This window comes from Rhinopithecus bieti, unplaced genomic scaffold (genome assembly GCF_001698545.2).
Source record: "Rhinopithecus bieti isolate Rb0 unplaced genomic scaffold, ASM169854v2 scaffold_27022, whole genome shotgun sequence".
In the NCBI taxonomy this organism is placed as follows: domain Eukaryota; kingdom Metazoa; phylum Chordata; class Mammalia; order Primates; family Cercopithecidae; genus Rhinopithecus; species Rhinopithecus bieti.
The window spans coordinates 375,095-399,881 of NW_016812251.1; the positions used below are offsets into that span (position 1 = coordinate 375,095).

A 24,787-nucleotide genomic window follows, 5' to 3' on the forward strand; every position below is an offset into this window, starting at 1 on the left:
AAGTTTAAAACGCCACCCCCCGCCACCCAAAAAAAAAAAAAAAAAAAAACAACTAAAACACCCACCTTGTCTGGGCATCTTCCTTTCCTTTTTCACTATGTGTCCTGTTATTACTGGGCTTAAACAGCTTTCAGAGAAGAGATGTCATTTCTATTAAATGCTCTTTCAGTAGCGAACTGAGTTCATACTTGACTAAGGATATTTTCTGGGCTGTCATCAGCATCCTTAGTGGGTTTCCCCATATTGAAATTGGTAGAGGCCAGGGACGGTGTCTCACACCTGTAATCTCAGTACTTTGGGAGGCCAAGGTAGGCGGATCGCTTGAGCTCAGAAGACCAGCCTAGGCAACATGGCAAAACCCTATCTCTACTAAAAATTCAAAAGTTAGCTAGCTGGGCGTGGTGATACACTTCTGTAGTCCCAGCTACTTGGAGAAGGGGTGGTGCTGGGGCAGGAGGATCACTGAACCAAGGAGATTGAGGTTGCAGTGAGCCAAGATGGTACCAGCCTAGGTGACAAAGTGACACCCTCTCTCAAAAAAGAAACCAAACAAGCATAAAAAAAAAAAAACACAAAAAAATCAGTAGAGAGTAGTTTCTCTCCCAGGCCCACTTAATGTAGCCTGGGCCTGGCTGACACCTCACCGTTTGTGCGATGTGATTGCTGTTCTGATGCTGAGATCCTCTTGGCGCAGTCTCACAATTGCCACCATGGTAGGAAGGTGTCGCGGGAGACAGTGCACCTTCAACCAGTCACCACTAAAGTGGCTGCCTTTCTGGGTCTCTCCACACGTCCCCTCTCTCTCTAATTCCCTTACTTAATTGTGTAACTTCATGGCCTCAAAGGTGGTACAGAGGCTGATCTTGACTTAGATTTACTGAACCATGAAATCACTGCATAGAACGTGGAGACTTGAATGTGTCTTTTGGCAAGTCATTTAACTTCTCAAGACCTTATCTGTAAAATGGATTAGATATGTTTAATTATAACCTTAGCATTAAATATTCATTGCGCTTATTATTGTCTGATAAGTCTCTGTGTATATGGATGTAATCTTCCTAACTCCCATTACCTCCATTTATAGATGAGGGTTATATGGCCAATAAAGCCTGGGTTTGAATCTAGGTCTGCTGACTCCAAAGCCAGCCTTCTCTCCTGCAACATCATGCTCTTAGGTCTAGCAGGAGATGAGAACAGGTCTCCATTTGGAGCCTGTCAGTGGGGTCAGAGACTAAGAATCAGGCTCAGCTTCTAAATTTCATGTCCTTTCCTCCATACCCTGGTGTTTCCTGTGAGCAGACAGATACCTTAGAGCTGCAAGGCTTGGATTGCATGGCAGTGCTCAGAAGATAAGTTACAGGTCTGGGCCAGGCTGTAGCTGCCCCTCCAGGTGGCTAGACCTTTCCTTTCTGTGTCACCAGTTAACACTGGCCAACAGTTCCTTCCCTTCACTGTTGATTGCTTTCTCCTGTGTCTAACTGATGCAGTTAATGACGCATAACTAAGAGCAGTAGCAGGTATGGCTCTGTTTCCTGTTCCTGTTCCCTGTCCTCTGGGTTGCATGCATTCCATTCTGACAAAAAGAATACCTTTAACCTAGTACATTCTGCCACACATCTGCTTCTACTGTGAAATTCATGAGGGGCTATTACCGATTCCTCCCTCACCCATCATTTACTTAGATGCTGGTGATTGCATTATAATTCTCTAAAGCTTACATTGTCTTTCTGATTCTTGGTCTTATCTGAGCAAGTGATCTGTAAATAACTCAGTGGCTTTCTCATGACTGTTTTAATCATTAGATTTTAATCAAATGTCTTATTAAACATATCTGCATGCTTCCACAGGCATCTGTCTCTTCACATGGCTGTTCAGTGTGTCTCTCACAAGTTAGCCCAAGTTTTCTGTTCTCCTGCTTCAAACTCAGTTGAGCTGCCTTGCTTTGGCTTGGATCCCAGCTTTCCAGCGCTGCTCAATCTGTTTCCGTGGCAGGCCATTGGAAAGGCCCAGTGCATCCGTGTGCCTGAAGCCAAGTGAGCGCTCACTCCGTGCATGCATGGAGGCTGGGCAGGAGTCTGCCTAACCAGACAGCCATGTGAGGAGGGAGGGCCTGTTCTTTTCTGTAAGCTATGTCGTGAGGCAGCGTGGTCAAGTCCTCTGCCAGGGAGTGGTGTGGGCCCAGCCTGGGCATGTTTTCATGCCAGAGTGCTAGAGCCTACTGCCAGATTGTCTCCCTCCATCCCCAGTCAAATCCTTCCAGAACGGAAGAGCCAATTTCCCCTGTATTGGAGGGGAAGTGGCAGCACCTCCTGAAGCAGTTGGACTTTCATCACCCTACCTCCGCATCTGCCTGAAGGACAGATTTAGCCAATTAACCTAAGGTTACCTTCCTCTCTGATTAATTCCCCATTCTGTCTTCCCATGTGTTGTGTCTCGTTTTTTTCCTCCTCTTTCCCTCTTCCTTTTCCCCTCTTCCCCTAACCCTTACAGATAGCTCGTGAGGCTGAGGCAGCCATGTTCCACCGCAAGCTGTTTGAAGAACTTGTGCGAGCCTCAAGTCACTCCACAGACCTCATGGAAGCCATGGCCATGGGCAGCGTGGAGGCTTCTTATAAGTGTTTAGCAGCAGCTTTGATAGTTCTGACGGAGTCTGGCAGGTAGGGCCCTAAGGGCAGGTAACACTGTTAGGATAACCAGCCTCTTGCTTCAGCTGTTCTAGGAGAAGACAGCCAGGCCCAACCTGGCACCTGGGCACAGAGCCTCTTCTCATCTGTAGGAACACCGCCAGGGAGGTCATGGCAGGGCAGGACCAAAGGGTCCTGTGGCTCAGTAGGCACAGCAGATGTCACAGGCACTTGGTGAAGGACTGGTTTCTGTGGAGTCTTGAAATTGGCTCAGCTCAGCATCTCCAGTGATTGGGCTACTCTTGGCCTTTGTCCCCAGGAACACGTTCCTCACCAGCTGTCCGGGTGACTCTTCCCCTCCCTCTCCTTTTGTGACAAAGCTCTGACAAAGCTCTGTCCCCCTCTCGTCGGATGTTGCTCCCCTAGATTGCCCGTGAGGCAGAGGCCGCCATCTACCACTTGCAATTATTTGAGGAACTCCGCCGCCTGGCGCCCATTACCAGCGACCCCACAGAAGCCACCGCCGTGGGTGCCGTGGAGGCCTCCTTCAAGTGCTGCAGTGGGGCCATAATCGTCCTCACCAAGTCTGGCAGGTAGGAGGTGGCAGCGGCTCCCTGGGATGCCCCGCTCAGTGGCACCTCTCCTTGGGGGTCCTGGGAGCAGTGCATTGACCAGTGCTCAGGTGGCACTGAGCCAAGGTAAGACCCCTCTGCCTGCCACCTTGGGCCTGCAGGGAAGGATTGAGCACAGCCCCTTCCCTGGGCCCAAAGGACTCTAGGCAGCACACATAAGGAATGTCAGAACATTTGGATCAAAAGCAAGTTTATGCTGGAGATTTATTACATAATAGTGCACAGGCTGACTACAAATGGTTATTTGATATTGAAAATTTAGTGGCCAGGCGCCGTGGCTCACTCCTGTAGGCCCGGCGCGGTGACTTGTGCCTGCAATCCCAGCACTTTGGGAGGCCGAGGTGGGCGGATCAGGAGTTCAGGAGATTGAGACCATCCTGGCTAACACGGTGAAACCCCATCTCTACTAACAATACAAAAAATTAACCGGGCATGGTGGCGGGTGCCTGTAGTCCCAGCTACTCTGGAGGCTGAGGCAGGAGAATGGTGTGAACCCAGGAGGTGGAACTTGCAGTGAGCCAAGATCATGCCACTGCACTCCAGCCTGGGCGACAGAGTAAGACTCCGTCTCAAAAAAAAAAAAAACAAAAAACAAAAAATTTAGTCCTCTAAAATAGTAAAAGATAACCACTTTTGCTTATTCCAGTTACTATGTGCTCTTTAAAAATTTCAGTTGGGAAAATGAATTTATTTAAATGCTGTTTACTGTGCCTCCATTTGGCGCACTAGTCCCTGCTGTTTTCGAGCCCTAAAGACAAATTGGTTTCCAGCTCAGGAGAGGTTGCTGCGCTATCTTGGCTGACATTCTGTGGGGCCAGGCAGCCAGGCTGAGGACTGTGTGGCCTATGCTGAGCCTCCAACTTGGGATCCCTTCCTTAGCCCAAGACCTTGAGTTAATGTCCTTCACTCTCCTAGTTAGGGATTATGCTCCTTGTCCCTGCCCACAGGGCAGCGAGTGTTTCCTGGAAGAGAGGAGCAAACAGGCAGTGCCCACGCACTGAAGAGCAGCAGGTGGGCGTGGGCAGCCCAGAGAACCAGGACACAAGCTCTGTGCAGATGCCCTCAGCAGAGGGCTCCAGCCTCCCACTCTTGGCTGAACAGCTTCAACCAATAGGGTTGACCTTTCTTAAAAGGTTCAGTTCTTGCTGTTTGGCTATTTTAAGCTCTAGTCTTCTGGGGTTTCACTCAGCTGGTCCCAGCTTCAGCAGTTGCTTCCCTCTGAAGGCCTTGCATATAGGCCAAGTGTGAAGTACAGGGACTTCTCTGCTATGATATGGCTTAAGTTTCCCTGACACCTGTTGAGTGTCCTCATAACTTCCCTTCTCTTGCCCCTCCCCAGCTCCTGAGACACAGCTGCAGCTACAAGTGTGCAGTGTCAGTGTTCAAGAAAGCACCTGGCAGAGGGGCTTCAGAAGGGTCCCCTGCCTTCCAAAGGAGCTTTGGCAGTTAGAGCTGCTCCTGCACCAACACTCCCATTTCCTGTTCTTGTCTGCTGAGTAGCACCTAGATTTCTAAGCCTCACCTAGATACTCAAGATTTGACTCTGGGCCTTTATAGCCCAGTTGCTGGACTGTTTCAGGAGCCAGGGGCCATGTGGGACAGGGAGAGGACACAAAAGTAGAGAAGCCTGATGTTGATTCCCAGGGGGCTGGTCAGCTCTGCTACTGCTCTTTGCAGATGTCAAGAGTCAGGTGCTAGTCACATGCTACTTGGCTTGTAGCTGTCACCGGCAGCGAGAGGAATGGGTGCTGGTGACACTGGGCCAGGGCTGCCTCTCTGTATCAGAGTGTAGGAGGGGTTCTGCCAACCATGGGCTGTGTGGGATAAGTGAGTGAGGCTGACCTTGCTGGGTCAAGATAATCCTGGGCCCTTGGCCTGTGGAATGGAGGTAGAGGGCAGATGGTAGCCTAGCATACTATGGAGGATATAGGATGAGGGGCTGCCCTAGCCTGGGGAGGAGTCCTGGGGAGCAGATGTTGAAGAGGCCAGAGCCGTCAGTGAGCTGGCCAGTGAGCTGAGTGAGAGGATGAGCTGTTTGAACGCCCTGAGTTACTTCCTGGGGCCTTGTGTAATGGTCTCTTCTGTATGTCCCCCATCCCATCTCAGGTCTGCTCATCAGGTGGCCAGATACCGCCCACGTGCCCCCATCATTGCTGTGACCCGGAATCCCCAGACAGCTCGTCAGGCCCACCTGTACCGTGGCATCTTCCCTGTGCTGTGCAAGGACCCAGTCCAGGAGGCCTGGGCTGAGGACGTGGACCTCCGGGTGAACTTTGCCATGAATGTTGGTACGTGGCTGGAGCAGGGGCTAGAGCCTAGAGGGGTTTGGGGATGCTTGAGCATTGGCTTCTGTGGGACCCTGAAAGTTTGGGGAATAGAAAGGGAAACATGCGGACCTTAGAGGGGCAAAAGGCCCAGCTGACTGTTCCTCTCCCTCATTGGGAATGTTCTTTCTGAATCTGTCATTCCCGGAAGTCCTAAGCTGAGCCCAGGAGGGAAAAGGGTCCTTTGAGTTGTAGGGCTGAGCAGTTCAGTTCCTCTTCTCTTCTAGTCTGAGACTCAAAGCAAAATTGTCCATTCTTTGGCATCTGCTCATTACTGAGGGTTTTGTTTTTGTTTTTGTTTTTTAAATAAAATTGGCTACAGCTCCTGTGCTGTGGGGTGGCATACACAGATTATGTACTGATGCAGCCATTGTCCCTGTATAAGGTAGGGTATCACCGGATGACAGGAAGCAGCTAGCTCTGACCCTGGGCAAGGCTTTGCACCCTCTGGAGGATGAAGTGAAAGATGTCCAAAGGTCCCTGCCAACCCTGCCATCTGAGTGATAAGGACATTTCAGGGCCTCCCTCCTGTTTGCCTGGGCTGTGAGTTTGGTGCCACCTTCTGGTGTGAGGAAGTAGTGGTCAGCTAGCCTAGTTCAGTGCTCAGGCTATGGGGCAGCTGCCCAGGTGCACACCTGCCTGGCTTGGCTTTTACTCACCAGCCTCCCTTCTCTTCCTCCAGGCAAGGCCCGAGGCTTCTTCAAGAAGGGAGATGTGGTCATTGTGCTGACTGGGTGGCGCCCTGGCTCCGGCTTCACCAACACCATGCGTGTTGTTCCTGTGCCGTGATGAACCTGAGAGCCCCTCCTCCAGCCCCTGTCCCACCCCCTTCCCCCAACCCATCCATTAGGCCAGCAATGCTTATAGAACTCACTCTGGGCTGTAATGTGGCACTGGTGGGCTGGGACACCAGGGAAGAAGATTAGTGCCTCGCTGAAACATGGCTGTGTTTGCAGCCTGCTCTAGTGGGACAGCCCAGAGCCTGGCTGCCCATCATGTGGCCCCACCCAATCAAGGGAAGAAGGAGGAATGCTGGACTGGAGGCCCCTGGAGCCACATGGCAAGAGGGTGACAGCTTCCTTTCCTGTGTATACTCTGTCCAGTTCCTTGAGAAAAAGTGGATGCCCAGAGGACTCCCAACCCTGGCCTGGGGTCAGGAAACAGCTAGAGAGTTAGGGGCCTTAGGGCACCGGGCTGTTGTTCCATTGAAGCTGACTCTGGCCCTGGCCCTTACTTGCTTCCCCAGCCCCCTGGGCCTCCCCAGTTCGCACCTGTCCCCGCCCTCCACTCAGCTGTCCTGTCCTCCACTCACCTGTCCTGCAGCAAACACTCCACCCTCCACCTTCCATTTTCCCCCACTACTGCAGCACCTCTAGGCCTGTTGCTATAGAGCCTACCTGTATGTCAATAAACAACAGCTGAAGCACCTGTTTCTTTTCTGCTGGGTATGGGGAGGTGATTGAACCCTGCCCTCTGAGCAGGCTGGGAATGGCTGCAGCCTCGTGCCCTGCGGTGGGAGCTATGGTGGTGTCACCTGCATCCTGCCGGCCTCCTGGTGCAGAGGCACTGGGAAAGCCGTAGCTGACTATCTTAGGGTCACAGGTTGCCCCCTTCAGTGCTGCGGGGAGACGTTAATGGCTTATGTGAACTAGAGGGGAAAGGGCTGGGAGAAGGCCTCCTCCCTCCCACTCTGGTAGGTAAATCCAAATTGCAAAGGCCCTGGCCATGGTTCTTCCACTTTGGTCTCCCTGCAATAGCATATCCCTTATGGGGGCTGTAGAGTCAGCTCTGGATGCCTGAGACTGGGTTCTGCTCCCAGGTCCTCAGTTGTGGACCTAGGCTCCCCTTGTGACTCCTCCTGTTTGCTGGTGCTCTCCCACCATGATGCCTTAGTGCCAAGGGGTTGGGGGAGAGAGTTGGAAATGGAACCAAAAATCTGGCCTGCGCCTTTTCCCTCTCCTGACCACACTCCCAAGGACCAAGTGACCTGGTGGGGATGGAAGAGGAAAGGGCCTGCAGGCCAGGCAAGTTGGGGAATAGGACCTGTGGGCCCATTATCACCGCTCAATTCAGCCCAGCTCATGGTCACACACTGAGCTGTGCCTCCGCTTCCCTGCCTTTGATTTGTGTCCACCTTTAGCCCCTTCACAGACTCCTCCAAAAGTGCATTTCCTTAGAGATTGCAATGTTAACTCCAGCAAGAGTGCGTGGGAGCATCCTGGCTCCCGGGCTCGTGGTGGTGACTTGGCTGTCAGACCGTGGTGTTCAATATCCCTTTTGGTGTTCCCCACTCACGGTAACATTGAAATTTATCCTGGAGCTCAATGTTGGGAAGGGTTAGGTTGGAGAGGGGCCGGAATCGGTTCCTGCGGAGGGACCCAAACTCCAAGACTAGGAGGACAGAAGCGTCCAGAGGGGACACAATACCCTCGACGTGAGGGACAGGAGGTACCGCGCCAGGCCCTGGCCTCCGGGACCTTCCAGTCCAGGGACCCGAGCGCTAGGATCTGCTCAGAGCTTGGGGCCCCACCTGGGGAAGGTGGGGAAGGTGGGGAAGCTGTGGAAGGAGAGGGAGGAACGACCAATAGGCTGGGCCCGGCCCGCGCGACCCGCCAATGAGCTGGCGGGGCGGGCTCTCGACGGGGCGGGCGGGGTCCGGCGGGCGCTGGGTCAGGGCGCGCGGTCAGGGGCGCTGGGTGCAGGCGTCGCGATGACCGCTCTGAGCCGGAGCGAGGCCGCCGAGGCGGGCAGGTAAGGAGTTGCGGCCCGGGGGCTGGTCTCGGGGTTCCGGAGGCCGCCGCGAGGGGCGGCTGCCGCGCGGGGCAGGACGGCTCCTGGGGCTGCGGCAACTCGGCGCGTTCTGCCCACGGGGCAGGCACTTCCCGGCCGCCGGAATGCGGGCTCCGGGCCAGAGCTGCGCCGCGCGCCCAGGCACCTCCCGGGGCCCGCGAGGTGTTCGCGCCAGGACCGGGTGTCCTGCTGCGACCTGGGGGATAAGGGATGGTCCCGGCGGCATCCGGGCAGGGAAAGACACCCTCCTCGGGACGCCCCGCATGGCCCATCTCCGCCTCGCCAGTCTTCATTCTTTCATTTATTCATTCATCATTCGTTCCCCGCGATATCGACTTCCAGTCCTGATTGTCCCCGACCCAAAGGTTGGCTTTCCCTGCGGCCCCTGGAGGGCCAGACTCTTTCCTCTCGCCGCCGAATCCGCACTTGTAGCGGCCGGCGGCTGAGCAGCTCGGAGCTGTCTCAGCACGACGCAGCCTCCCCCGGGCGCCAGGCCCATCCCGGTCGGGCGGGCTGGGGCCGGTCTCCTGGCCTTGAGACCTGGTCCAAAGTCGCCTTGGGAGGAAGGGATAAAGAGGCAGGGCAGACAGGAGATGGCGCTGCACACATAACATCCAGAATTGTGGTTTCTGCTCCATGAGGTCTTGGGGTTCTGGGGGTGACACTGTTTGGGGGAACCTGTCAATTCCTGCCCCGTCCAGGTTCCAAGCCACACAGCCTGAGGTCGGGTACAGCCTGACATCCTCAGCCAGCTAGCACTGGAGCAGGTAGGGTGAATGTGTGAGCCTTGTGTCCAAATCAGCCCCAAGACACACAGGGATGTGGACCCCAGCGGGGGTCCCTCTGCGGTATCCTCAGAGGGACTGGTGGGGCTCCACCGCGCTGTCATTTGTGTCTCTGCTCTGCTTGCCGCCCCACTCACTAGGCTTGATTGTTTCAAGGTGCCCCTCCTTGCAGGGGCCAGGCTCCTAGGGAACGAGAGAGGGTGCCCTGGCAACCTGATGTCTTCACCCCATGTCCACCTGTAGCCGGCTCTAAAGTCTGGCTCCTTTCAGAGCAGACTTATGGCCTTGCTAGGAGAGGTAGAATAAAGGGTGTCCATCCCATTCTTCAGTGAGGAGTCAGTATGCCCCTCCTCCTTTTTTCTTTTTTTCTTTTTTTTTGAGACAGAGTCTCACTCTGTCACCCAGGCTGGAGTGCTGTGGTGCACTCTTGGCTCACTGCAGCCTCTGCCTCCCAGGTTCAAGTGATCCTCCTGCCTCAGCCTCCCGAGTAGCTGGGATTACAGGCATCCACCACCATGCCCGGCTAATTTTTGTATTTTCGTAGAGACGGGGTTTCACCATGTTGGCCAGGCTGGTCTTGAACTCCTGACCTCATGTGATCCACCCACCTCAGCCTCCCAAAGTGCTAGGATTACAGGGAATACAGTGTGAGCCACCGTGCCTGGCCCCCTCCATAGTCTTCTGATCAGGCTGGCTGGAGACCATGCTGCAGACACTTAGGTTTAAGTTTTAGTTTGACAGGCATTGAGGTAGCCTCAGTGGGCACCTCTGGGGCAAATGGGCAGGTCCAGAGGGGAAAGCTGATAGAGGCCTCACCGAGCTTCCAGGAGAGTTTAGGCTGGGGCCAAATAGAAGTTCTCCTTCCCAACTTCCCCTTGGGAGAATTTTCTGAATAGCCTGGAGAGGGGAGCTCAAACTCCATCTGTGCCTTGATGTTGCTGGCTGCTTTCAAATTTCTTTCTTTTGTTTTGAGATGGAATTTTGCTCTTGTTACCCAGGCTGGAGTGCAATGGTGTGATCTTGGATCACTACAAACTCCGCCTCCCGGGTTCAAGTGATTCTCCTGTGTCAGCCTCCTGAGTAGCTGGGATTACAGGCATGCACCACCACACCTGGCTAATTTTGTATTTTTTAGTAGAGACAGAGTTTTTCCATGCTGTTCAGGCTGGTCTCCAACTCTCGACCTCAGGTGATCTGCCTGCCTTGGCCTCTCAAAGTGCTCGGATTACAGGTGTGAGCCACCGCACCTGGCCTCAAATTTCTAAATTTAGCAAGTCCCCAAAGCTTTGGCACAGACCAGAGAGACTTGCATGCTAATTCATCCACCTAGGGTGCTCCTGTGATCCCCTGAGGCTGAGGTCAGCAGTACCCAAGGTGGGTTGCTGCCAGCTGGCCTCTTGGAAGCTCTCCCATGAGCTGCTGAGCTGTTAGTGCCTCCTGGGGGGCTCCACCCCACCCCTAACCTGCTTAGGGGCGCTCTGGTCCTTGCCTGCCACGGACCATGTTTATCAGCTGGAGGGAAGAGCCTTACTCGGAATCAGAAGTAAGTTCTAAGCCTCAGGCTGTTCCTGTTTTGCTGCGACTTGGGACAAATCACTTCCGCTTCCTGGCCCTCCTTACCTTATGGTATCATAAGGTAAGGAGATTGGACTGTATGTTCCCTAAAGGCCTTCTGCATGCAGTCATCCAGTGGTTATGCTAACTAGAGACTTCTAGCAACTTCCGGGGAAGTTTGTCTACACTCAGGCTACAGTATTTTCAGCAAATGTGATTGGACAAGTGAGCCTGTGCCTTATCTTTTGGTGGAGTGAAAAAATTTGAGCCAGTGAAGCCAAATCCTTATAGCAAGGAGCATGCAGCATACCTGGCTCTTTGCTGATTGCAAATAGGCATTTAAAATATGAATTTGAGCCAGGCACATTGGCTCACACCTCTAATCCCAGCACTTTGGGAGGCCGAGGAGGGTGGATCATCTGAGGTCAGGAGTTCAAGACCAGCCTGGCCAACATGGTGAAACCTCATCTCTACTAAAAATACAAAAATTAGCCAGGTGTGGTGGCGCATGCCTGTAATCCCAGCTACCTGGGAGGTTGACACTGGAGAATCTCTGGAACCTGGGAGGCAGAGGCTGTAGTGAGCTGAGATCACGCCACTGCATTCCAGCCTGGGCCACAGAGTGAGACTCTGTCTCAAAAAAAAAAAAAAAAAAAAAAAAAAAAAAATTAAAAATAATAAGAAAATAAAATATGAATTGCGATCAGAATGTCTCCATTTACTTCCAGCTTAAAGTGGCTATCATGGGTATTTCCTAAGTTTTAAGTTCTGGATAAAAACTCCACCAGTGTCTACGATCTCCACCATGAACTCTGTTAAGGAACCTTCACTTTTGTATATTCCTGCTCTTTTCTCTCCATTTCCCTGTCTTCTGCATAAGCATACCCTTTTGCTAAGTAATTCAAGCATAAGGACTTAGAATACTAATCACAAGCTTAGGAGAAAGAATAAAATTGTTATTTTCCCAAAACAAAAATTTCCCTCCAGTTTCCTTCCCAGTTTCGGAAGATGTTTCATTTCCTTTCATAATTTCTCCTTTGCTGTGGCTACCCATGGAAAGCCCTTGAAGTCAAGAACGGTGTAGCATTCCACTCTGATATCTGGTGTGAGCCTGAACACCAGAAAATAATTTTTCTCCCTTCCAGAAAAGTGAAAACCATTTCCCGCAATTCTGCAGCCATCTCTGATGCAAGTATGAGTTTCAAATGTGGTTGGCCTTGGCCACTGTGCTGCTATTCACCTGGACTTCAGGACATCGGTCTGTCACCACCTGTCATCACCAACCTTTGAAGCTTTAATTCCCCAGCTATTTGCTAATGTAGGAAAGGAAGGAGAAGGGGGAGGGCAGAAACCCATGGGAATGGAGCTTCCTGTGTAATTAAGAAGTAACAAGCTCCCCAAGGTGCACCTGCCTGCTCCAGGACAGATTCCGAAAGGCAGGTATTGTTCTCAGGGATATAAGCCACTGTAGGAGAAACTGATTCCTCACCCCTCCTTCCCATGACTATACATTTTTATTAGTTTAGAAATGCACAAGCTGGGTGTGGTGGCTCACGTTTGTAATCCCAGTACTTTGGGAGGCTGAGACGAGTGGATCGCCTGAGGTCAGGAGTTTGAGACCAGCCTGACCAACATAGTAAAACCCCGTCTCTACTAAAAAGACAAAAAATTAGCTGGGTGTGGTGGTGGGGACCTGTAATTCCAGCTACTGGGGAGGCTGAGGCAGGAGAATCACTTGAACCCGGGAGGCAGAGGTTGCAGTGAGCCAAGATCATGCCATTGCACTCCAGCCTGGGCAACAAGAGTGGAAAAAAAAAAAAAAGAAAGAAAGAAATGCTCCGTCATCGTTTAGGACTGGAGACGTGTTTTAATAACGTGTGGCTACTGAACCAATCTTTAAAGCCTTGTCCTAAATTAGTGTTTCCTCAGTGATGTTTGAAATTACATTGTTAATTTTTTAAGCAGTTTTTGGCTGGCTGTATTTCTTTTTAACCTGAAGTAAAGATCACATGAAGAATTAGTTTAAATCAAACATGAATCGCTTTTCCTCCTAACATCTATACATGGCACATCAGTGGTATAGTAGTTAATTGTTGAGATCCTATTGGTATTTCATTTCATTGGCTTACTGACCGCACAGCAGCCTGGGCGATATGCCTGACCAAACAACTGTGACTGATTATTGGGACTTTTTTTTTTCTGTCTTCTGTAGAAAAAAAGTTTAGATATTTCTAATTTGTGTTGAAATTAACCGGATTACTCAAAACCTGCCAGTAATCACTCGGGCCACACAAAATGCTATTTTAAAATAAATTTTGAATTTTTGAAGGATTACTTAGAAATTTTATTTTAAAATAACCCAGTGACAATACTTAGAATTGGTATTCCTACTGCGCTTCCTTCATTATTAAACAAGTTGAAACATGTTTATATTCTGAATTGCTAACTTTTTATTGTGGAAAATTTCAAACATATACATAAGGAGAGAGAATACTGTAATAAGTGGCATGTACCCATCTCCCGGTTTTAGCAATAATTAAGTCATGGGTAGTTTGTTTCATATATATCTCCCTGTCTCCTGGATTATTCTGAAACAAATTGTAGCTATTATTTTATCCAAAAATATTTCAGTATATATCTATAAAAGAGCCTTTAAAAATATTTCTACAATATCATTATTACATCTAAAAAATGACAGTAACTCCTTAATCAGATAGCTGGTCAGCATTTACATTCCCTCCATTGTCTCATAACTGTCTTTGTACCATTTATTTTAATAAGGATTCAGATGAAGTTTATACTTTAAAGTCAAAGAGTTGACATTTTGAATCTATATATCTTTATCTCTGTAATCTCTTTACATCTGTGGTTTCCTCTTTTCTTCCTTTTCTTTTTTCCTTGCAAATTATTTGTTGAAAAAACCAGGCTATGTTTTCTATAACTTCTTCTGATGTGTTGATGTTGTTTAAACCATTCCTTTGATGTATGTATTTCCTATACATTGGGAGTTGAACCTAGAGTCTTGGTCAGATTCTGATGGTATTGTGTGCTTCAAGAAGCGTATAATATCAGTTATTTCTCTTTGAAGAATGTTAACAGCCATTGATGATTATTTCATTCTGACCCATTATTTCATTAGGGACTGGAAAATGGTATTAGTCTAATCCTACCAGTTTTTCATCATTTATTAGGAGACTCTTTCTATTAAAAGATGTGTTCCTGGCCAGGTGTAGTGGCTCCTGCTGTAATCCCAGCACTTTGGGAGCCCGAGGTGGGCGGGTCACCTGACATTAGGAGTTTGAGACCAGCCTGGCCAACATGGCGAAACTCCATCGCTACTAAAAAAAAAAACAAAAATTAGCTGGGTGTGGTGGTGGACACCTGTAATCCCAGCTGCTAGTGAGGCTGAGGCAGGAGAATGGCATGGCCCGGGGGGCGGAGCTTGCAGTGAGCCGAGATCGCGCCACTGCACTCCAGTCTGGGTGACAGAGCAAGACTCCATCTGGAAAAAAAAAAAAAAAGGTGTGTTCCCTTTTCAACTATTTGCTTATCCTGAGTTATAGCCAGTACTAGAAAGGCAGAACAAATACTTGACTCTTATTTCTTAGTTTTCAAAATTGTGGTATGGGCTCTAGTATCCACCAAGGTGGCCAGTGAGTCATTTCGGTGTTATTATAATCTCATGGATTTGAACATATTTGATGTGTTTTAATCCATTCTTATTGATGCTCAAATGGTCCCATCTTTAAGTTGGTTCCTGAGTTCTTGAGCCATGACTCCAGGCTTCGATGACTTCCTTAGTTTCTGGTATGATTAGATGTTTTAGGCTCCTTTTTGCATTTCCCCAAGGAGCTGCCTAATTAGAGGAGTATCTGCTATCATTTGGGGGTCATAGGCTACACTGAGAATCTAATAAAAGTGAAATGCTCTCTTCCCAGAAACATACCCCTTTGTTCAGACCCAGCAATTTTGCCCAAAGTTCTAGGAGTTCACAGATCCGCTCTCCAACTCTTGCCTGGACCTCAGAGGCATGTAATTTACATTAGATTGTCAATCTGCGTCCATAATGATGGAAGACTTGGGAGAATGGGAAATAACCAATTGTCCCCATGTGAAAACAGAAACTGGAAAAGTTAATAAATCTTGCAATATAAGACGACGCAAGAGAAGAGAGAGTTGTGGTACAGACTTTGCCCTGGTCACACCAGCAGTGGAGATCCAGTTCTATCAAGGAAGGAACATGAGGACAAAGGTTTGTTCCTTGGTGAAGGATTAGCTAGAAGGAGGTCCATTCAGGTACTGGGAAGAACTTTTTTTTTTTTTTTGAGACAGAGTCTCGCTTTGTTGCCCAGACTAGAGTGCAGTGGCCTGATCTCGGCTCACTGCAAGCTCAGCCTCCCGGGTTCACGCCATTCTCCTGCCTCAGCCTCCCAAGTACCTGGGACTACAGGCACCCGCCACCACGCCCGGCTAATTTTTTGTATTTTTTTAGTAGAGACGGGGTTTCACCGTGTTAGCCAGGATGATCTCGATCTCCTGACCTCGTGATCCACGCACCTTGGCCTCCCAAAGTGCTGGGATTACAGGCATGAGCCACAGCGCCGAGCCAGGAAGAACTTTGTAATAGTCAGGGCTGCAGTGACAGATCTAATAGATGATATTCATGTATAGGCACACATTTTGAAATTCCTGTTGCCTAGTTATAATGTGCCTTTTTTCCCCCACCCACTCAAATATTTCTTTCTTTACATGGATTTTCTTGATATGGAGAACACTGAATAAGGGTTTGGTTTGGTTTTGTCTTTTAAGCCATTCCCAGCCCTGTAGTCAGTGTGATGTGATAGGGCAGCCTAAGCTTTCAGACAGACCTGGGTTCACATTCTTGCTCCACAAGTTACTGCTGAGTTACTACTGGCTCTGAGCCTCCCATTATCCATCTATAAAACAGACTCACAGCTAACCTGCTTCAGAGGTACTCTGGCTGTGTAATGGCCTAGTACCCAGTAGGTGCTCACTAAAACATACTTTCCTTTCATTGCCTCTAACTTTGAGAACCTGAAATGGGGCTTCTTAGTGATAATTCAGCTACCGCTCTAAGAAAAGCTACCTCTGTTTTACTTTTCCAGGCACAAAGTTCACTTTTTAAAATAAACTTTTTGTTTTGAATTGTAAATTCACATTCAATATTATAAAGTACTACAGAGAGATCTCATGTATTCTTCACCCAGTTTCCCCCAATGGTAACATCCTGAATAGCAATAGAACAGTATGACAACCAGAAAATTGACATTGATATAATCCATCTACCTTAGTCAGAGTTCACTAGTTTTACATGCACTCGTTTGTGTCTGTGCATGTGTGTGGAACTATATTTAGTCTTGTGTAATTTTTATCACGTTATGCACATGTACCCTAGAACTTAAAGTATAATAATAAAAAAAAAATTCTCTTTTATTCTAGCTCTTTATAGATTTAGAAAATATTTAGGTGTTTTATCTCCCGGATTATCTTTTTGTGAATGGTGGGAGGTAGCCCCAATACCATTTATTGGACAACTCATTCTTTCCTTACTTGTATGAAACACATTCTTCGTGATGTACTAAATTCTCATATACTCATAGGTCATTTTCTGAACTGTCTTATGTTCCATTGATCTAGTAGACTTTCCTAGGCCAGTGAATACCTCACTACTTAATTAATCTACCTTTGTAATTTGTTCTACATCTGGTAAGGCAAAGCCTTTGCATCATTTTCTTTTTCAAAATTTTCTTACTCTCTTTCACATGTGTGCACACGTACGTGCACCCTGTCGGAACATTTACAAATTAATTTGGGGTAAATTTGCTCCTTTAAAACTTTGACTCAGGCCAGGAGTGGTGGTTTACACCCATAATCCCAGCACTTTGGGAGGCTGAGGCAGGTGGATCACCTGAGGTTGGGAGTTGAAGACCTGCCTGGCCAACATGGTGAAACCCTGACTCTACTAAAAATACAAAAATTAGCCAGGTGTGGTGGCATGTGCCTGTAGTCCTAGCTACTCAGGAGGCTGAGGCAGGAGAATTGCTTGAACCTGGGAGGTGGAGGTTGCAGTGAGCCAAGATCGTGCCATTGCACTCTAGCCTGGGTGACAGAGCAAGACTCCGTCTCGAAAAAAAAACAAAAACAAAAACAAAACCCGGAACAAAATATATTTTTTGTGGTCATATGAATATATATTATTTTCCCACATATACTTTATAACTGTATTGTAGGTCTACAGGAAAACGATTGATTTTGACAAGTTAAAGAATCAGTCATTTGGGAGGTAGCCAATTGCCCCAATACCATTTACTGGACAAGATCTATTGATCTTGTAACCGTTAAAGTAGTAATTAATTCCATGAGTTAATTATGTGTCTACCCCATCACAGTTCTGCCTACTTCAGTGCCCAAATATAAAAATATCTGCGCCACTTTTTTATGATTTGTCGGTTGATTATGTGTTGTTCAGGTAGTTTATCTGATAATTGTCCCTTTTTAACATATAAGTTAACCTTTTATTTATTTTCGCCTGCGTGCGGTGGCTGGAAGCTCCAGGATAAGGCTGAATAACAGTGGCGAGAGCAGGCATTCCTAGGAGCGTTCCCGCAGTTAGACAATCTGGGGTTCTCCCTGGAGGAGGAGGTCCCAGGACCCAGCAAGCTCCTCAAGACGGGGTCATTGATCAGGAATCTGAGCCCTCAGCCAGAGCCCAACCTGGGGGAGCCGAGTTGGCAGGAGCCTGGGCAGGGCGCGCGGCCAGTCCCCGCGCGGGCATCCTCAGCCGGGCCAGTTACCATGCGTGGTGCAGGCACCGCACCAGGAAGGCGCTCGGAGGGGGCGCGCGCTCCTTTTCCCGGGGGCCCAGCAGGTGGGGGCACGGCTGCGGCACTCCCGACAGCTCCCCGGCCTGCGCAAGCTTTGGCGGTGACCACCGGCCTCCTGCAAAGGGTCAGCTGGGGCCAGCCGGGCGGGATCAGGGCTGCCGCGGGCGCCGCTTTGGAGCCACTAAGTGTGGCGCTGGAATGCTGGGTGCGGCTGCCTTACCAGCTTCCCAGCCCTTTCCAAGGCAGGCGCAGAAAATAGACTTGTGGTTCGTGCCTGTGCTAGCCGAGGGGTGGAGGTGCTGCGGGTGAAGGTGGCTTGGGGAACTGGGGAACCTGGCAGTGAGACCGTGGCGAGGACAGTCCCTCTCCCTCCCTGAAGGCAAACAACCCCCTCAGGGAACCAGGAGAGAAAGATGCAATCCTATCTACCTGTTCCCAGTATCTCCGTGGTCTTTTCCTGCAAGGGAGGGCGGAGGGCAGTTTCCGAGGGGATGTGGACTGAGCTGGGCTGGGACCAGGTTTCCAGCTGTGCTCAGCAGCATCCTTGCTGGTGGACAGAGACCTATGCTCACCGGTCCATCCCTGGGATGCAGTCACCAGCCTAGGAGAAAAGGAGGAGAAGCAGACCCCACTACTGCACCAAAGTTGTCCTGACCAAAGTTACTCATCTGCAGTGGTAAATTCAGGGGCTGCCTTTGCGTCCTGCTCTTACTTGGCCTCTCAGCAGACTTCAGCTCTGCATTCCCCTCCATCTTTTGAAACACTCCTTTGGCTTCCATAACAGCCTTACACTTGGTTTTCTACTTTCTGTTGTTTTGTATTTATTTATTTGTTTATTTATTTTAATAGAGACAGGGTTTCACCATGTTGGCCAGGCTGGTCTCAAACTGTCGATCTCAGGTGATCCACCCGCCTGGGCCTCCCAAACTGCTGGGATTACAGGTGTGAGCCTACACGCCTGGGTTTTTTTTTTTTTTTTTAAATGGAGACATGGTCTCACTCTGTCACCTGGGCTGGAGTGCAGGGCACAATCATAGCTCACTGCAGCCTTGAACTCCCCTGGCTCAGGTGATCTTCCCACCTCAGTCTCCTGAGTAGCTGGGACTACAGGTGTTCACCACCACAGCCAGCTATTTATTTATTTGTATTTTTTTGTAGAGACAAGGTCTTGCCCTGTTGCTTAGGCTGGTCTCAAACTCCTGGGCTCAAGAGAGCCACCAGCCTAGGCCTCTCGAAGTGCTGGGGTGACAGGCATGAACCACTGCGCCCAGCCTCTCTTTCTTGGGCCACTCTCTCAGAATCTCTTTGGAGGACTTCCCTCTTCCTTCTCCACACAATCTTTAAGATTGCAGTCCCACAGATCCCAGACTTCTCCCTTTCTTCTCTCCTTTTCCCTCTCCACCTCTTTGTCTTCATTGAAATATCATTCACACACCATAAAATTCACTTTTTTTACGTGTACAAATTAGTAGTGTTTAGTATATTCACAAAGTTGTGCAACCATCATCCCCAAAAGATACTCTGTCTATACCATTAGAAGTCACCCCTCATTTCCTCCTTCCTCTAACCCTAGGCAACTACTAATCTACTTTCCATCTGTATGGATTTCCTATTTTAGACAGTTCCTATACATGGAATTGTACAATATGTGGTCTTTTGTGACTGGCTTCTTTCACTTAGCTTTTTTTTGGGGGGAGGGGGATGGTGTCTCACTCTGTCGCCCAGGCTGGAGTGCAGTGGCACAATCTCAGCTCATTACAAGCTCCGCCTCCCGGGTTCACGCCATTCTCCTGCCTCAGCCTCCCTAGTAGTTCGGACTACAGGTGCATACCACCATGCCTGGCTAATTTTTGTATTTTTAGTAGAGACGGGATTTCACCCTATTGGCCAGGCTTGTCTCAATCTTCTGACCTTGTGATCTTCCTGCCTCGGCCTCCTAAAGTGCTGGGATTACAGGCGTGAGCCACCGCGCCTGGCCAAGAGTTCTTTTAGAACAATGTTAAATTGTAGTTCAGAAAAAGAAAAAAAATAACCTACCATCTGGGCACAGTGGCTCATACCTGTAATCCCAACACTTTGGGAGGCTGAGGCAGAAGGATCCCTTGAGGCCAGAAGTTTGAGACCAGCCTGGGCAACATAGAGAGACCCTGTCTCTACAAAAAATACAAAAAATAGCTGGGCGTGGTGGCATGTACTTGTAGTCCCAGCTACTCAGGAGGCTGAGGTGGGAGGATCACCTAAGCCCAGGGAGGTTGAGGCTGCAGTGAGCCATGCTTGCGCCACTGTACTCCAGCCTGAGCAACAGAGTGCACAGTTTAGTAGTGTTAAGTATATTCACATTGTTGTGCAATCTTCAGAACTTTTCTTCTTGCAAAACTGAAACTCTATACCCAAAGAACAACAACTCATTATCTCCTCTGCCCCCAGGCCCTGGCAACCACCACTCTACTTTGTTTCTATGAATTCAACTACTCTAGATACCTAATTTAAATGGATTCATATGTTTGTGTTTTTGTGACTGTCTTATTTCACTTAACGTAATGTCCTCAAGGTTATAAGGTTCTCTATATATTTGGGATACTAATCCCTTATCAGACAGATGATTTGCAAATATTCTCTCCCATTCTGTGGATTGTCTTTTTACTTTCTTGACGATATTAACAGCATAAACATTTCTATTTTTGATGAGATCCAATTTATCTGTTTTTTTCTTCTGTTTCTTGTGCTTTCGGTGTCATATCTAAGAGATCATTGCCTGATAGGTCATAAAGATTTACACCTATGTTTTTTTGAAGAGTTTCCTAGTTTTAGCAGATTTTGGCTTTTTTTTTTTTTTGAGACAGTCTCACTCTGTCACCCAGGCTGGAGTGCAGTGGCGTGATCTCAGCTCACTGCAACCTCCACCTCCCAGGCTCAAACAATTCTCTTGCCTCAGCCTCCTGAGTACCTGGGATTACAGACGTGCTTCCCCACGCCCGGCGAATTTTTATATTTTTAGTAGAGACAGGGTTTCACCGTGTTGGCCAGGCTGGTCTCAAACTCCTGACCTCAAGTGATCCACCCTCCTCGGCCTCCCAAAGTGCTGGGATTACAGGCGTGAGCCACTGCGCCCGGCTGAATTTTGACTAATTTTTGTATACAGTGTGAGCTAAAGGTCATGTTATTCTTTTCCATGTGGATATTCAGTTGTCCCAGCATGATTTGTTGAAAAGACTTTTATTTCCCCCTAAGTCTTGGCATTCTTGTTGATAGCTTCTGTTCTTTGTGTACCCACTTTCTCTGGTGCAGTCTTACTAGCTCCCCTTCTCACTTATAGGCCAGTATCTCAGAAATTTATCCCTCCTGCCTAACCCTTTCTTCTGAGCTTCTTAGTCATATGTAGTTTGACATCTCCACTTAAATGTCTCTCACACACGTTCAAGGCTGAACTCGTGACTGTTTCTTCCAACTAGGCTTTTCTTCTAGTCCATTTTTACCTCGTTTAGTCTCAGCATAAGAGCCCACTATCCTACTCACTTAAGCCAGAAATTTAGAGTCATACTTGACACCTTCTTCTTTTGACCTCTCATCCAATTCATCACCACATCAGATCGATTCTATTTGGAAATACATATTCCGAATCCATCCCTGCCCCTCCATCATCACTGCCACCCAGTCCAAGACATCATCTCTCTGCTGAGTTACAGCCTTTCACCTGATCTCTCTCCATGGAAAATTGTAAACACAACAAAGGATGAGAGAGTTGTCCAGTGGATCCCCATGTAGCCATCGCCCAGCTACAATAACCAACAACACGAGTCATTCCTGTTTCATCAGTATTCACCCTCCACTCCCCTGCCCCACTTCCTTGGGATTACTTTGAAGCAAATTATTAACACACAAAGTTGATAATATACTTTCCTGTTTAAATCTCCACATTGGTTTCCCATTGTTTTTAAGATAATGACCAAAACCATTATAGAGGCCCATGGGCCCTGCATAATCTGGCCCTGCCAACCCCTCCAGCCTTGTTGCTTACTACTTCGCTGCTCACCTCTGCCCTCCAGACCCAAAGGCTCTATTTAGCTTCCTCACACATGCTGTGCACTTCTGGCCTTGGGGCCTTTGTATATGGCAACCCCTCTACAGTGACCCTCTCCACCCAGCATCCCCCTTCTCCATTTTGCTAGCATCCCTTGGACCGCCAATGCTGTGCCTCTTCAGAAAAGTCTTCCTTGTCCTCCATGGTTGAGTCAGGATGCCCTGATAGAGGTCCCTCCTGGGATGGGGGTTCATCTGACCACAGAGGGCCAGTGACCATCTGGAGTTTATACAGTTCCTGGCCTCTGCTTTTTTCCCTCAGACAACATTTGTTGTCCCTCCTGGGCTGTGACTTTCTCACCCCTTTGCAGAGGAGTCACTGAGGCCCAGAAAGGAAGAGTGGCTTACTCAAGGCCCCTCAGCAATGAGAAGCAGTTTCAGGCCTGCATCCTTGTCTTCCTGTCCCCAGCCCCAGGCTCTTTCAGGACCCCAAGACCCTTCACACTATGGTCCTGAGAAGAGCCTGATGGATCCACAAAGCCACAGTGATTCTGAGGTGGGTGTCCCAGGGTGGTTGGGGTGGGCTATCTGGATAGTATCCACGTTGGACAGAACTGACTTGTCTCCAGAGTAGCCACAGCCCCTGGCAGCCCTGAGTGGGGGCGTCTGAGCGGCTCAGCCTGTCTGTGGCCCCCCACTCAGCAGGCCTGGCCGGAGGGTGGCCAGCAAGAGCACAGGGGCGCTCTGTTCCTTAATGAATGCAAGTCTGTTTTTAGACCTGAATGACCAGCTTTTTGTCTGGAAATGGCCAAGCCCCAAGTGGCCTGCCAAGAAAAAGTGGTCTATGAACAGACCCGGGGGTGCCAGCTCAAATAGATGCTGCTGCAGCAGCGGGCATGATGGGACGAAGCCAGCAGCCAGCAGGGCACTCTTTGCAGGGCTGGCTCTGTGATCTGGCTTGTGCTTTGTAGGAAATCCTGGATATCCCCAAGAGGAAAGCTTCCCGGTTTCAGCTGTTTGTCCCTGTCTGTCTCCGTGGCGACTGTTCTCACTGCACAGGCCTTTGAGCTCTGGGCAGGAGTGGGCAGCAATTGCTGGCCTCTAACCTCTGGTGGAGGGAGGAGAAGAAAGGGAGGGACCCTGAGCGTGGCTGGGCCAGAGCTGCGATCGGGTCGTGCCCCCGAGCCCATGGCGGTGGGAGGCAGTCACTGGGTGTGGCCCAGGTGTAGAGAGGGCCTTGCCGCAGCTGGTGCCTTGGTCTGTAGTCCCAGTGGAAAGATTCAGGCATGGAGGACACGTGTGGAACTTTCTGGGTGCCTTTGAGGCCCAGTGGTGCCCCCATTTTCACTTACGTGGGTAGATGCCCCTCTAGGTATCCTCCAAGGATGTGATGGGACAGAGGCTAACACAGCACTCAGTGGTGCTAGTGGGGGATGTGCTGCTCAGTGGGCAGGGCTGTGAGTGTCCCTAACCCCACCCCAGACTGAGTCAAGACCTCCTGCAGATCCTTACAGTAGCCCTGATGATCTGCAGGTCACAGAGGGGATTATTTTGTTCTCTGCTTGCCATTTTGTAGAGACACAAACACAGAAGGAGTTAATGGGCATCCTAGGGGAGCAGATCCTCTTCGTGCTCTCCTAGACTGGAGGCCTGGCCCATGGCCTGCTTCTCTTTCTCTGCCTCCTGCCACCTTTTCCCTCTCTCTAGAGCCAGTCTCCGTGGCCACCCAGAGGTTCTGCTCTAGTGTAGCTGCAGCGTGCACCTGCCTGCTCTCTCTCGCCTGTTTCCTTCTGGCTGCACACCCCCACATGGCGGATTTCCCAGTTAGGATTCCTTAGGAAGGGAATGTGACAGGCTGGCTCATCTTTTCACTCTAAAGAGGCTGCTGGTCAGCTTGCGATGGCTTTTCCTGGGCCTGGAGCACACCATGGTTCCCCTGGCTGTGGCCAGAGTCACTTGGTAGGTCTTGGGAAGATAGGCCTTTGGCCCTCCACATCCCCCCTTCGTCTCAAAGCTGCTACAGGCAGTGATGGGAGAGCAAGCCTGTTCCTGTCCTGGGTGTTCTCAGAACCCTTCCTGGAAGAAGGGATCGTGACGAGGTTGAGTTCCTGCCCCTCTGGATCCCGCTGCCAGGAGAGCTGAGTGGAACCCCAACTCACTAAGCCTCACCCCCTTACAGTCAGTATGAGACTCAATTATGGGATTTTTCTCCCCTCCTCCAGTCAGTGGAAAGGACAAAGCAGTTGTCCTAGATATGGAATGTCACCTGAGAAAATAAAAAGGGAGGTGCAGCTTCTATGAAAGTGCAAGACAGCAATAATAACATTATTTTTGCAAAAGAGGGAAATTACCTTTTATCTTCAAGTTTCAGCACGTTGACGATGAGCCTGCCTCTCTCCACAGAATCCTAGTTTGCCATCAGGAAAGGTCTTGTCACCCAGTTTCTGACTGTGTGTGGGGACTGTGGCCCTAAGAGCACATAGGGAGTCTCTTGGGAAGGACACCGTGTGGTTCGGAGCTGGCCTCTGCCACCTGGAAAAGCTGGTCTTGTGACTTCCATGGTACAACCTAGGAAATGGGCCCTCAGGCCTTAGACAGCTGAAGGGAATCTTATTGACAGTGGGGTCCCCTGCCTTGCCAAGGAAGTTCCTGAAACTCAAGAGGGCCAGGGTGAAGAAGGCTCAGGAGGGTCAGGACCCCAGTTTCAGAGCCCGGGCAGGCAGATTGCCCTCGGAGAGAAGCCACAAAGAAAGGAGGGGTGGGGGCAGGGTTCTTCCTGTGCTTTCTTAGTTGGCTGGGGGTTTACAATCACTTGGGAACCTTTAAAAGCTAAAGCCGGCCAGGTGCGGTGACTCACGCCTGTAATCCCAGCACTTTGGGAGGCTGAGGCGGGTGGATCACCTGAGGTCAGGAGTTCAAGACCAGCCTGGCCAACATGGTGAAACCTCGTCTTCGCTAAAAATACAATAATTAGCTGGGCATGCTGGCACACGCCTGTAATCCCAGCTACTCAGGGGGCTGAGACATGAGAATCTTCTTCTTTATTTTTTTTTTTTTTGAGACGGAGTCTCGCTCTGTCGCCCAGGCTGGAGTGCAGTGGCCGGATCTCAGCTCACTGCAAGCTCCGCCTCCCGGGTTTACGCCATTCTCCTGCCTCAGCCTCCCGAGTAGCTGGGACTACAGGCACCCGCCACCTCGCCCGGCTAGTTTTTT

At 49.7% G+C, this 24,787-nt stretch overlaps 2 protein-coding genes across 11 annotated transcripts in view; both read left to right on the top strand.

Moving 5' to 3' along the window:
* PKM (pyruvate kinase M1/2) overlaps positions 1–7,008 on the top strand; it is a 34,102-nt gene extending 27,094 nt beyond the window's left edge. For 3 of the 6 annotated variants that reach the window (XM_017895795.1, XM_017895798.1, XM_017895794.1), the window contains 3 exons: positions 2,491–2,657; positions 5,363–5,544; positions 6,263–7,008. In XM_017895795.1, coding sequence (XP_017751284.1) covers positions 2,491–2,657; positions 5,363–5,544; positions 6,263–6,369 — 456 coding nt within the window. In that variant the 3' untranslated portion in view covers positions 6,370–7,008. Of the gene's footprint in view, positions 1–2,490; positions 2,658–3,050; positions 3,218–5,362; positions 5,545–6,262 lie in introns of all 6 variants that reach the window. The other 3 variants (XM_017895797.1, XM_017895799.1, XM_017895793.1) reach the window with 2 other exon arrangements.
* A 1,236-nt stretch (positions 7,009–8,244) lies between these two features.
* GRAMD2A (GRAM domain containing 2A) overlaps positions 8,245–24,787 on the top strand; it is a 36,492-nt gene continuing 19,949 nt past the window's right edge. For all 5 annotated transcript variants that reach the window (XM_017895801.1, XM_017895800.1, XM_017895802.1 and 2 more), the window contains exon 1: positions 8,245–8,331. In XM_017895801.1, the coding sequence (XP_017751290.1) occupies positions 8,291–8,331 (41 nt within the window). In that variant the 5' untranslated portion in view covers positions 8,245–8,290. The remainder of the gene's footprint in view (positions 8,332–24,787) is intronic.